A 14,604-nucleotide genomic window follows, 5' to 3' on the forward strand; every position below is an offset into this window, starting at 1 on the left:
AGGTGGGCGTTGGTGCTGTGCTGTTCTTTTGTAGTATCCAGATGTAATGATGCTGAGAACCTCAGCCTCCTCAGCGCTCATGAGATAGCTGCCTGTGAAATGCCCTTGAGATGTGCTTCACTGTTCTTTGGGAGCCTCTGTTTTTATTACATATTTTATAATACTTTGTATCAATATTTTGAATACTTCTAGCTTATTCTAGATTACCATTATTTTTCCCCTCCACAGAAAGTGCTCTTTTAAAAGAATTCTTACCGTTGCTTTCATTAAAAGGGTTAATATATTTATCAGGTTTGATTCCAAAAAATTGGCTGCTTTAAATTTAAAGTTCAAACACACAGTATATCCAGAATTGATTTCTGTGTGCAGGTGGAGCTAGGAGTAAGAAAGGAAAAAAAGAATTTTCCTGCTCCCGTATCCACATTGTCCATCATCATTGCCTGGGAAGACTACAGGATCTCCAGTGCCCTGCACACGTGACATTCTGTCATTACCCATAGGACTATTGTGTGGGCCTGCATCTGAATGATACTTGCTCTGTCTTATTCATCTACTAGTTTACTCTCTATTTTGCATACATCTGTAGTGTATGTGTGTGTGTGAGTATGTGTGTGTGTGTATGTGTGTGTATGTAGGCAGAGACTGACATAGGATTCTTCCTCAGTTGCTCTCACCTTAGTCATTGAGGCGGGGACTCTCAGCTGACCTCAGTCCTCATCATTTCAGTTGGTGTAGCTAGCCTTCTCATTTTGGGGATCCCCTGTTTCGGCTTTCACAGAGCTGGAACGAGAGGGTGAGAGTGCATACAACATGTCATGTGATAAATGATATTTCGAGGAGCTCTGTGGGATGCTTTAGATACTTATCATAATCCTGAGACATGAGTGTCATCAGCCTCTTTTAATAGATTAAGAAACTGCAGCCTTGGGAGTTTTACTCACTTGAGAAGAGTGCACAGAAATGGGACGGTGTGCTCAGAACCCACACTCTCGCCTTTCTTTTCTTAATTAGACATATTATCTTTTTCTTTTATGTATATGGGTTTTCTTTTCCTACCTGCATGTCTATGCACCACATGTGTGCCTGGAATGTGGAGTGAGAAGAGGGAGTCAGATGGCCTGGAACTGGAGTCACAGGCAGTTATGAAACAGCTCTGAGCTGTCTGTTCCTGGAACAGAAGTCAGTGCTCTTTAACTCTGAGCCATATCTATAGCATATGTCTTCCCTTTCTGCCTCTATAGCTGAAGTGTGACAGGAGACACATACATGAATGTGATTCTCTTACAGGCCCCACCATGTGGATGATTCCAGGGCAGAACCAAAGTTGGGTTTCTGAGTTTATTCTTCTTGGCTTCTCCAGTGACCCCATGACCAACAGCATCCTCTTCATTGTGTTCCTTCTCATCTACCTGAGCTCAGTCATGGGCAATGGACTCATCATCCTGCTGATCTGCCTGGACACACAGTTGCACACTCCCATGTACTTCTTCCTCTGTATTCTCTCTCTGTTGGATATGGGCTATGTAACCACCACCATGCCCCAGATGTTGGTGCATCTTCTTGCTCACTCTCAGACCATCTCCTTTGCTGGCTGCTGGATGCAGATGTATGTGTTTGGTGCTCTGGGTATAACTGAGTGCACCTTCTTTGTTGTCATGGCTTATGACAGATATGTGGCCATTTGTCACCCACTTCGTTATACTGTCATCCTTAAATGGGATCTGTGCATATGGTTGGCAGCTGGAACTTGGATCTGTGGTTTCCTTTTCTCTCTGTTACATACTTTCTTCACCATGAGTCTACCATATTGTGGGCCTAACAAAGTCAACCACTACTTCTGTGAAGGTCCTTCAGTGCGTAGCCTGGCTTGCATGGATACACATCTCATTGAGATGGTAGACCTGGTCTTGAGTGTTTTTGTGGTTGTTACTCCCATTTCCCTCATTGTGGCCTCCTATGTTCATATTGCCAAGGCAATTCTCAAGATCAAGTCAACCCAGGGACGCTGCAAGGCTTTCTCTACATGTGCCTCCCACCTGACTGTGGTCACATTCTTCTATGGTCCATCTACTTACATCTACATGAGGCCCAACTCAAGCTACTCTGCTGAGCGAGACAAGCAGATCTCACTTTTTTACAATGCCTTCACTGCCTTGCTCAACCCTGTGGTCTACAGTCTGAGAAACAAAGACATCAAGAGGGCATTTCTCAAGGTGGTGGGGCATGGTAGGGTGGACTAGTGAACCAGGAAATAGGAGAAGCAAAATTAGAGTATTCAATTTTTAAGAAAGGGACAGTGTCTTTATTATATGTAACTGATCTATGTGTTTGAACCAACATAGTAATTGGTAAGCAGGGCAAACCACTGTGAAACCATGGTGGCTATTTTGATTGATGGGCTGCACTACGGTATAATTCAAAGTGCCTCAGTAATTCTACTGGATTGTACATGCAGACATTTATTATTATTAAACATATTTTTATTCATTCTTTGGGAATTGTACATTATGCTCCCCAGCCATCATTTCCCAGTCCTTCCATATCTGCCCTCTACCCTTTCAAGTTTTCTTCAAAAGAAAATAAGAAATTAAAATTGAAATAAAAAAACCAGTATCTCACCAACCCCTATGTGTAACGACCTGTTTCTCTATCGGTCTCAGCTTTATCTCACGCCAGTCACAGCCATTGCATCTCCTGCTCTGCAGTACTGTACCACTCTGCTCCTCTGTCCTTCCTGCATCTCCATCACACGTTCATTTGTCGTAGTGGCAATGGAAGCTGCAGTGTGTCACACAGTATAATATCTTTTCCATACAGATTTACTTACAAATGTTCATTGCAAGGAGTCATTGTTTTTGTTCAAGGCCTCTGGCTTCTGTTCCAGCATCAATACTGAATCTTCACCTAGACTCTACTCTGATATTCTATTGTTGACCAGAGTCATGGAGATCCTGTGTCTATGGTTCCACAGGACAGGCCTCTTTAAGATACTCAGTAGCTTATAGATGTGGTAGATGTTAGGGTGGGACTATTTAAGGCCCTGAATTTGGGTCTGGGTAGTAGCTGATTTGGTCAGCCTGAAAGTTCACCAGGCCTCTTCCCAAGAAGGATAGCTCTCCCTAATCCCATGAGGGGTAAGGCCAAAACCCCACAAGCCACTTCCTAGGATACCTTGGAACTCCTGGTGAGAGGCTAGGCCAGATCTTTTGTGAGCATCAGCCTGCAAGGGGCAGGGCCAGCTCTCCTTTTGGTGGCAGCCATTGAAGAGAGAAACTAGTTCTCCTGTGCCCATGCCTCAAATGGTGAAGCCAGCTCTCATGCCTCCATCAGCGCTGGTACTACAGGTCAGTAAGGGGTGGGACCAGCTATCTTGGAGCCAGTGAAAGTGCTACAAGCTCAGCATGGAACGCAGACATCATCAGCATGTCTTCAGGTGGTAGTCCAGAGCATGGACATCTGCATGGCCTTTTGTGGTAATCTGGGCCTTAGTCATCAACACAGACCATGTCTACCATTGGATGTCAGACCCAGAGAGTGTCCCCTGTGGCAACATGGGCCCAGACATCTCCATGATTGCAGTGGCACAGACCACTCAGATCAGTATGGCCCATGGTTGCAGCATGGCTCCTGGACATCAACATGGTTTCAAGAGGCAGTCCAGACCATAAACATCAGCATAGCCCTTGGAGCTAACTCAGGTCACAGACAGTGACACAGACTCTGGCTACTGTGGAACCAGGTATCCAGACATGGCCCTTGGCAGTAGCCTAGGCTGGACAAAAACCACTGCTTCAGGTAGCTACACAGGCTCCTCATATTGACCTGTTCCTCACCACCAAGTCTCCAGTCCTCCACAACACAGGAACTGCTACCCTTCTCTTTTTCTCCCATCTCTCGACTGTATGTTCTTATCATTATCATCTTTCAGTCATATATTTGTCCACTATGGTGCTGCCCACTTCCCTGGACCTTGGGGGCAGACATTCATTATTTGTTTGTGCTTGTAGCTGTATGTTTGGAGTGATCTTCTGTTCTCTCAAATCATCATGAAGGAGGAACCTGATATCAAACATGCTCTCTTAGAACAAAAGAAAAGGAACAGTGGACAAACTCAATGACTCAGCTTCTCAAGGGTGACCTGATTCTCTGTTCACACATTCTTTTGGTCTAAGCAGTAGTATGGTCCAGCCTGACAGCAGGAGGTGGGAAGGTTTTGTCTAGAGGGAAGTAATACATGAGGGAAGTGATACATGTTTTGTGGCCATGGTCTGATATATTGATTCCTCTACTTAGAAGGAAGCGAGTAACATGTATTATTTAGCCAGATATAGTTCCCAGAACACAGAACATAACTATAAATTAATACAACACATGCTAACTGTGGATAGCATGATAGTAGAGACAGCAGAATGCTGAGACATTATATGCTAAGATGATGTGGGATGTTCTTCTGTATATGTGTTTCTTTTATTGGTTAATGAATAAAGCAACTTTGACCTATGGCAGGGCAGAATGTATTCAGGATGGAAGAGATATATAGGAAGAGATATATATAGAGAGTAGGAGGAGTCAGGGAGATGTCATACAGCTGCCGAAGGAGAAAGATGCTGGAGCTTTTGTCGGTAGGCCAAAGCCTCATGGTGATACACAGATTAATAAAATGGGTTAATTTAAGATGTAAGAGCTAGCTAGGATTATGCCTAAGCTATTGTCTAGGCAGTGTTATAATTAATATAGTTTCTGTGTGATTATTTGGGTCTGGGCGGCTGTTTACAAAATGGCACCTAATATGGGGTGTGGATACACATAAGACCTAAAAAAGCTTTTTTTAAAAAAAGGGCTTATTGACCCACAAAAATGGGAGCCAAGTACAGTTTCTTGGAAGTTGCATTTTTCTTTTTTCAGATAGGCTTTGTTTGCTGGCAGTGAACAGAGGTACGGCTCCTTTAAGAGAAGGCTTCCTGACTCAGCATTAGCAGCAAAAACTGCCTGGGCTTCTTTAAGAGACAGCTTCCTGGGCAGTGTTGACAGCATGAATCTCTGGTTCTTTCTGGAGGTCCTGAACTTAAATGGGGTTGGTGGGCCGATTGCTACAGCTTGCTTAATGGCAGCATAGACCTGCTGCATCCTGTCCCTAGAGCTCTACGAACTATGCTCACTGGCCCAGCTCAGTGGCCAGAGGAGTATAGAAGCAATTACTCACAGCTGATCCCAATACCAATGGGCTCACTGATGGAAACCAAAGCCGTTTGCAGAATGTATTGCTATACTAATGGAGGCTGTGGAGAGAGTGGTCCTCAGCCCAGAAGCAAGAGATATCATACTAAAACAATTGGCATTTGAAAATGTGTCTCGCACTTGCCAATCTCTAATGAGACAAATGAAATCTGGGAGCATTTCCGATTCCATGAAAGCATGTGCTGAGGTTAGCCCCTCTTACCTTCAAGGTGTGGCCATAGCAGCTGTGTTACAGAGACAAACAACCATTCAATTTTTAACTAAACAAGATAGATACAAGTCTAATCAAGGTAGCATGGATCCTAGATGCTATTTATGTGGACAAACTGGACATATCAGTAAATTTTGTTCCCTTAAAAGAGGAAATAAAGTAAGCCCAAACACCATAGCTTTAATTCAAGATACAAATCAAAAAGTGCCTCTTACACTATGCCCTTGTTTCCAAAATGATTATCATTGGAAAAAGACTGCCAGTCCCATTTCCATAGGGAGGGTGCTCCCCTGCCTGACACTAGTGCTTCTCCCGCTAAAAGAGAACCTCTGGTTCTTCAGGGAAACTGAATCAATGGAATATAAAAATAAAATTGTATAGACTCAATGTGGAGAGATCTGTGGGTAGCTTTCTTAGAAATGAAAGAATGTTAAGATGCTTCTATTTTGTGTGAATTCCTATCAAAGGTGTTCTCTACAGAACAGGATATGAAGAATTAGGTGGATGGGATGGGATTCTCTGCAGACACCTGTGTGCCCCTTTCGCTGTTCATCCTCTCGCTGCTTGTCATGGTCATCATCACTTCTGTCTCCAGAAAACTTTTTGACATATTTATCTTACCAAATGAGCCAAATCTCACATGGTACTTTAATGAGGTGCTGGAGAGATGGCTTTGTGGTTAAGAGAACTGCCTGTATCATTGTGGGCACCCATTTTTAGCCTACTGGCCCATAGTATCTGGCAGACTTTTCCATCAAGCAGGAAATTTTAAAGGCCTCAGTTCAATTCCCAGCAACCAGATGGTGGTTCACACCATCTGTAATGAGATCTGGTGCCCTCTTGAGAAAGAGACCTGGTCAGTCGTCCTCATCAACTTAGGTTCTAAAACCCAATATGGACAAGTTCAACAGAACCACCATATACGGGCCGCCCATGCATGCTTCAGCATTGCCAGCGCATAAATTTCAATTTCTTTCTTTCAGTCCATTAATGAGTTATAGTAGGAGGCTGCTTGTTTTTTCCCAGCTGTTCAGACTCAAAATAATCAGTCAGACACCATGTTATTTTGATACTGTTTGGCCAGTAGCTTAAGCTTATTGCTAGCTAACTCTTACATCTAGAATTAACCCATTTCCATTATTTTCTACTCTATCATGAGGCTCATGGCCTACCAGCAAGGTTCCAGATGGCAGCTCATGTCTTTCCCCTCTGGGGGCTACATGGCATCTCTCAACTCTGCATTCTTTCTTCCAGCAATCAGTTTATTCCCCCCTTCACCCACCTAGCTCTACTCTGTCCTATCACAAGCTAAGCCAGTTTCTTTATTCATTAACCAATAAAAGCAATACGTATACAGAACGACTTCCCACACCAATGAGGCATTGTCAGCTGGGAGCCAATTAAGGAGTCCCTGCTTGTGAGAGCTGTGGATTTGTTGCCTTCTTTCTCTAAGCTTACCATCTTCTTCTTTAGGCCTGTGAGTCTTTTTGGTGTTGAAAGAAATCTCCAGATCTTGACTTTTACTTCATGCTGTCCTCCGGGGTAGTCCCATGACAATTATGGAGTAGGCTCAGGTCTAAGCAGCAGGAGCCTTTTTGGTTAAGAGAGAGGTACAGCCATTACCTTGAACTCACACATTAAGCATGTGATAGACATGGCTGATTCAGCCTCACCCAAGAGGCAAGTGGCCAGGCCGTGGGGTTGGTTCTACCAATCACTAGCTTGGTAACCTTTGCCAAAAGTTAATGTCTTCTGTGTCATTGTTCATTTTCCTGTGCAATCATCAGGTAGGGCCATGTTTGACAACCTCCCGGGGCTACATTCACTTAAAAAAAAAACCAAGATGTACAGTCATGAGACTTGGATATTTCTGCCTATATTTTGTGTCCACACTCAAAAAAGTGTAATGTTCTCCTCACCCTATATATTTTTTAATCTCCTCTGTGTTTTTTTTCTTTTGACAGATCCCAAATATGTCTTCTGTGAAACTTCGGGTTTGGGCTTTTTCACTTTCCTTAAGATCTGTCCCAATCATGTGAATGCTTTTCTGCCAGGATATCCATGTTCAACTCAAATAGTGTGTGTGTGTGTGTGTCTTGAGTTTCAATCAATAAATCTGTAATAAAATATCCAAGACTAAACACGAAAGAGCCACTGTGTCATTATACATAGTATACATGTGACACTCAGTGGGTTCTGTGTGCTTCTCTCTGAACCCCTTTCCTAACCAATCCTGGTGGAGAAGAATCTCTGCCTGGACTCAACTGCCTTTCAGACCTGATGAGGATCAACAACAGGAGTCAGAATAGATGGAGTCAGAGCTGTAGAACAAGGCTTAGCAACAGCGCTGCAGTACCTAAGGTGCTTCTGATTAGTGCTGACTGCCAATTACTAAGATGCAAATACACCCAAGATGGCCAGAGTCATGGTTGCAGCACATGCCACTGAACATCAATTGAGATGGCGTGTCATATAGTTTTCAGTCAGCCAGTGCACCACATTAAACACTGCTAGAGCACAGGAAAATGGGGTTGTTCATCAGGATGTGAAGAATTCAGAGATTTTGTTGCCTTTAATTTTTTTTAATGCTATGATTCAACTTTAGCCTCAAGCATTCTATTTACTCAGGTGCAATACAGCTGAACCACATTCCTAGGTATTCTGTCTTTGTTTCCAGTACAATTTATTTAATAGTCATTTTATAATTAACCTTTGTTATTGGCTGTATTTATGGGGCAACACACAGGAATTCTAATCCTTTATCAATCAATCACTCTCAGCAGGAAGACTTTATTGTCCAGTCTTCTCCTTCTGAATCCTTAGAAAATCAAGACAGAGGCAGAGGCAGAAGCAGGGATGGCTATACAAGGCCAGAGAACATTGGTGAGGACTTATTGTAGGGGCTGATATCACCACATTTATTTTCTGGCCAGCCAAGAAGGGAAGAGGGAACTGATTATTGGAATTCAACAGAAGGTGTAACCGAAGCATAATGACAAGTTCAAGAGAACATGCACAGAGATTGATATATTTGGACCCAAATTCTTGCTTGCATCTAAAAGACAGGAGCCCCATAGAGAGTTTTCTCACTGCACTCTCATGAAGATGTCACTACTGATTTCCATGTTACTATGTCATGGTTGACTCTGTTTATCTCTGTGTATCATCAGAAGGAGTCACAAGAGCCTCTAAAACTGGAGATATATATTGTTATGAGCTGCCATGTTGTACAATGGAAACAAAACTGGGTGTTCTGAAAGAGCAACAAATCCAATTTTGCTCATAACCACCCTCCAGCACACATTATTGTTGACTCTTCATTACCACCAGAGTGTAAGTTGGTAACTTTGGAAGTAATTCTGTGTTCCACCAGACAACATCCAAATCATGACACGAAGATGAATTATTAGTTAGGAAAGCTTGACCTATAGCTCAGGCTTGCTTCAAACTAGCTCTTAACTTAACCCATATCTTTCTATCTATGTGCTGCCACATGGCTCATTGCTGCCACCTTTCCTCTTACATATCTTGCTTGTTCTTCATCACTCAGCATCTCTGCCCTTCTTTATCCCAGCATCCTCTCTGCCCTAAAAATCCTTCCTAGATATTGACTGGTAAAGATTTTATTTATTATTATTATTATTATTATTATTATTTTGGTTTTTCAAGACAGGGTTTCTCTGTAACTTTGGTGCCTATCCTGGAACTAGCTCTTGTAGACCAGGCTGGCCTCGAACTCCCAGAGATGCGCCTGTCTCTGCCTCCCGAGTGCTGGGATTAAAGGCGTGCGCCACCACCGCCGGGCTTGGTAAAGATTTTATTAAATCAATCCAAGTGACACATCTTCACAGTGTAAATATGGTTGTTCCACAAGAGATAACTTGCTCAGGTATTGCATAGCAGATTAGGGAGGACTTTGATTTACCCTGAGGTAGTTAAAGAAGGAAGAGGACTGTGACTCAAATATGGTCTCATGAGTGTCAGGGGCTCAGGGTTTGGGAAGTAAAAGAAGTATTAGAAAGATAACTTAAGTCCTTGACCTGTGTGAACACGTCCCACCTCCTCTTCCCTGAGCTGCTCTTATTCCCCAATTAGTCTAGAAAAGAGAACAGGTCACCACTACTCCACCTGTAGGCTGTTTTCTCTTACTTTGTCCCAGGGGTCTCCCTGTAGTGCTCTTGTTGACAGCATCCTGGGATCATCTTTGTAGCCCTACTGAGAACAGAAATGGCCCTTTCCCAGTTCTCCTGGGGAGGTTAAGAGAGGAGGCAGGGTCATAAAACCTCAGCTCTGGTCCCACTGGGAAGAGGTGAAGATGTCTGAGCTTGCCTTTGTTAAGCAGGATTTTATGAGTAAAGTCTTCAGGAGCTGGAGCTGGCCTACTTTCAGAGGAAGTGAGAGATTCAGTCCTTTAAATTCTACAACACCTTGGAATTTTTCTGGAGATTGAGCTGCCTGGAATCCCAACTCTCTGAATTCAGTTGCTTTACGGGGCTTCCTCATAAGAGCCACTCAGTGACACATTCCCTGGATTTACAAGTGGTAAGGTAGTCACTGGTATTTGGCCTGTGGGTGTGGTTCAGGCATCTGTGGATCTAGAGATAATCATTAGTCAAACAATTTATCTACAAGTCCTCTGTCCATATATCTCAAACACCCGAGATCTCTCCCATCATTACCTACTCTTCTTTCTTCTTTTTCTCAATATTGTGTCATTACTTTCCTTCTTCCTTTCTTTGTTTATTAATTTAATAAATGTTTGCAAAGAGTTAGTTTGTTTCAAATTGTGTTTAGAAATAAAAATCTATGGAGTCCTGAGCTCAAAAGTCTCAGGTGAAGCAGAAAGCCATATCCCCGAGAGAGCAGTAATGGTCAGAGTCTTTGAAGGAGCCTTCCTACACACAGAGTCACAGCTTGATATACTTTGTGGGCAGAGAAATCATGATTTTGCTTTGGTGTTTCCTTTTGGAAAGGGTGTAAGACTGCTGTAGGATAGCTTGGCCTCAAACTCACTATAAAGTTGAATATTTCCTTGGACTCCTCATCCTCAACCTTCCAGATGCTGACTTCCTATGTTGGGGCTACACTGTGTAGGTTTTTCTGGCTTAGAACTCAATCATGATGTTGTCTGTGGTGTTGGGCTCACAGCCTTCGGCCAGCAGGCCTTGTGGAACACTGCAAACAAAGTCAGAGGCCACTGTGCTGGGAAAGCATAACAGGCTGTGGTTCACGGTTTCCCTGTGCCATAGCTCAAATCCTCTTTCCTTGGATTCTTCTAATTTCAGTGCAGCCCAGGGCCTCCCACTTTCAGCCAGGAAAGGAAATTTCCTCAGCAGAGCTAGTCTTGGGCTAGTCTTCAGGCTCTCTTCTAGGAGGACTCTGGCCTTTGCTGAATCTCAGCAAGTTCAAACTGAGGGACAATGTGAAGACTTTGCCTTCCTCACCTCCCCATTTCCGAGTTTGTGTGCCAGAGGCAGAGAAGGGACTAAGAGACAGGCTCTGGTGTCACACCACCTAAACACACATATCCTCTATGCCTTGTAATCTGGAACAAGTGCCTTATCCAGGCTTTAGGTGCTCACTTATAACACACAGGTAAGAATACTTCCTTCAGTGAATTGTGATGTTGCGCTAAAATTAGGGGAACTATGACAGGAACATACAAACTACTCAATAAATGTTAGTTGATTTTGTTATTACAAAGGTTAGGAGATCACCTATACAGCTATGCTCTATCAGAGATAATTCTCTTTTAGTTGTGAGGAGACTCAGTGAACAGGAGAACAAAGTTCTACCAAGTTGTTTGCTCTCCAAATTGATATCAAACCCCCTCTGGGATTCTGCAAAATTATACCCGTTCTGCAGTCTTCACACTACACGCTATGGGAATTGGCTTAAGATTTAAAAACACACAAAGACAGACAGAGACAGACAGACAGAGACAGACAGACAGACAGACAGACAGACAGGGATATCCTTGCAACAAGAGTGCCAAGAATGCCAACTTTATTGTGCTCAGGGGAAGCTTTTATAGGGCTCTGGCCACACTCTAGCTCTCGGATCTTTCAGTTGCAGGCTCACCAGAACCCACTCCCCTGTCATCAGGGTCTCATGCTCAAAGCAGTTGCAGGCTGCTCAGAGTAAAGGAAAACAAGAAATTCAGGGTCTGGGGTCCACAGTCCCCAACAGGATTCTTCATATTATATTCAACTTGGGTTAGGGCAGGTGGTAGTAGCATAACAGGGAAGGCTTCCAGGCTGGGGCTGAGCTGAGTCCTGCTGTGGCCTCAGTGTGGGCAACACAGTGCAGATGGTGGTTCCCCTTCATGGTGATGCTAAAAAACAAGACAATTTCTTAACATAGGAGAGAGGCAGAGGCATGCAGGATACCAGGAGTACTTTCATGGAGATTTGTGAATGAGAGAGAGGACATGGAGGAGACAGTTGTGTACAAAGGCTTAGTGTCCACAGAGCAAGCAGGTTAGGAATGACCTCTGCACCCTCCTCAAAGGACAGGGCATGGGAGATCTTAATTGGTCCAGATAGGATCAATGTGAAATTTTTGAAAAAATGCAGCAACAGTCCCAAAGAGAATGTGTAGATGCAGACAAAGGGCCAGCACTCTCTTTATTGCATGTATCTGAGGTGTGTGTGTGTGTGTGTATTTAGAAAATGGCAGAATCTTTCCTCAATTGGTCATTGAGGCAGGGTCTCACACCTTCCAGGTGCCCAAGATTTCATCTAGTATTACTAGCCTTATTCCAGAGAACTCCTGTCTCTGATTTCCCAGACCTGAAATGAGAGTGTGAGGCTGCATATGACATATAATGTGTTACATGTTGTTTCCAGGAGTTCTGTGAGATTCTTTAGATATTTATCATAATCCTAACGCATGAGTGTCATCAGCCTCATTTGATAGATGAAGAGACTGAGGCACTAGGAGGTTCAGTACATTGAGAAGAGTGCACAGAAACTGAGCAGTGTGCTCAGAGCCCACACCCCAGTCTTTCTTTCCTTAAATAAAAGTATTTTTATTTAATGTGTATAGCTTTGTGCCTACATACACATTTCTGTACCATGTGTGTGCCTTGCCTGTGTGTGAGAGAGGATAGAATCAGATCCCCTGGAACTGGAGTCACACAGCCCTGAGGTTTCTGGTCCCCTTCAAAAGGACCAATAGCAGTCAGTGTTCTTCATCTTTTCATCTCACCAGCATTTATCTCCCCTTGCTGCCTCTATAGCTGGTATGTGACAGGTGACACATAGATGAATGTGATTCTCTTACAGGCTCCACCATGTGGATGATTCCAGAGCAGAATCAAACTTGGGTTTCTGAGTTCATTCTGCTTGGCTTCTCCAGTGACCCCACCACCAACAGCATCCTCTTCACTGTGTTCCTTCTCATCTACCTGAGCTCAGTCATGGGCAATGGGCTCATCATCCTGCTGATCTGCCTGGACGCACATCTGCACACTCCCATGTACTTCTTCCTCTGCATACTTGCCATGTTGGATATGACCTATGTTACCACCACCATGCCCCAGATGTTGGTGCATCTTCTTGCTCACTCTCAGACCATTTCCTTTGCTAACTGTTGGCTGCAAATGTATGTGTTTAGTGCTCTGGGTATAACAGAGGGAACCTTTTTTGTTGTGATGGCTTATGACAGATATGTGGCCATTTGCCACCCACTTCGTTATACTATCATTCTCAACTGGGGACTGTGCATACGGTTGACAGCTGGGTCTTGTGTCTTTGGTTTCCTGTCTTCTTCATTGCATACTTTCTTCATCATGCATCTTCCATATTGTGGTCCCAACAAAGTCAACCACTACTTCTGTGAAGGCCCTGCAGTGCGTAGCCTGGCTTGCATGGATACCCACATCATTGAGATGGTGGACCAGATCTTGATTGTTGTTATGGGTCTTACTCCAATTTCCCTCATTGTGGCCTCCTACATTCATATTGCCAAGGCAATTCTCAAGATCAAGTCCACCCAGGGACAATGCAAGGCTTTCTCTACCTGTGCCTCCCACCTGACTGTAGTCTCATTCTTCTATGGTCCATCCTCTTATATCTATATGAGGACCAATTCCAGCTACTCCCCTGAGCTAGACAAGCAGGTCTCACTATTTTACAATGCCTTCACAGTCTTGCTCAACCCTGTCGTCTACAGTCTGAGGAACAAAGACATCAAGAGGGCCTTTCTGAAGGTGATTGGGCATAGTAAGGTGGACTGCTAAACCATGATCTAGGAGAACCTGGAGTGGATCATTCACTATTTAAGAACAGGACAGTTTCTTTATTGTATATAACTGACCAGTGCATTTGAACCAACATTGTATTTGGTAATTGAAATAAACAACTTTGAAACAAGATTTGTTTTAGATAGATAGATGCTCTTCAAACACTTCAATGACTTAAAAAACACGGTATTTAAAATGTTTTGTTAACATGGGACTTTTCATGAAAGTGAGACACATCTGCTCCTGGTAATACCAATTTATATCAGAAAAGAAGATGGGCATTGAAGAAACTCCATATGGTGTTTGCTTTCATTGTGGAAAAGTTAGTCACTGGACATAGAAACTTTTGCTCTTGTCTTGACTGCTGACAGTATGCTGTATAAACTGGAAAAGCAGGATACATGGGAAAAAGACTGTCAGACTTTGCAAAAACAAGGGGGGCAGAACAATGCTTCAAAATTTCTGCTTTATATAAAAGTCTGCCAGACACTCTGCAGAGTACATAGGAAAATGACAGCTGTGCTTTGCTAATGCTAGGTAGGACAATCCTTCAAAATTCTTGCTTCATAGCAGATTCTGTCAGATATTCTAAGCCTGTGGGCTGAATATAGTTGTTCCAATTTTGCAGAGGAATCTGGAGTGACTATCCAAGCAGCCTGATGTTGATGTCACTTTTGAAGTGCTTTGTACTGCACTTCCTGTTTCCTCAGGTAATATTATATCATTCTAGGACTTTTGATGGAGTTGAGGACTAGATATTTAGAGATACAGCTTTCCTTAGTTATGACAGAAGGTAAATTAGGCATAAACCTTTTGAATCACCAAGATAGGATTAATAGTGGAGTACTTTCTCTGAATTTCCCAAATACAAAAGGACTGAATACTTTATGTAATTCTTATTTGACAACTG

At 43.2% G+C, this 14,604-nt stretch overlaps 2 protein-coding genes across 2 annotated transcripts; both read left to right on the forward strand.

Annotated features, from left to right (window-relative positions):
• Positions 1 to 1,280: 1,280 nt before the first annotated feature.
• LOC130884009 (olfactory receptor 2A12-like) lies at positions 1,281 to 2,240 on the forward strand. Its single transcript, XM_057784908.1, has one exon. The coding sequence runs from the start codon at positions 1,296 to 1,298 to the stop codon at positions 2,238 to 2,240; it is 945 nt and encodes a 314-aa protein (XP_057640891.1). The 5' UTR covers positions 1,281 to 1,295.
• A 10,488-nt stretch (positions 2,241 to 12,728) lies between these two features.
• On the forward strand, positions 12,729 to 13,691 carry LOC130884310 (olfactory receptor 2A12-like). The gene has a single exon (XM_057785423.1). The coding sequence runs from the start codon at positions 12,744 to 12,746 to the stop codon at positions 13,689 to 13,691; it is 948 nt and encodes a 315-aa protein (XP_057641406.1). The 5' UTR covers positions 12,729 to 12,743.
• Positions 13,692 to 14,604: the final 913 nt, after the last annotated feature.

The sequence above is a fragment of the Chionomys nivalis genome, chromosome 11 (genome assembly GCF_950005125.1).
Source record: "Chionomys nivalis chromosome 11, mChiNiv1.1, whole genome shotgun sequence".
Classification (NCBI taxonomy): domain Eukaryota; kingdom Metazoa; phylum Chordata; class Mammalia; order Rodentia; family Cricetidae; genus Chionomys; species Chionomys nivalis.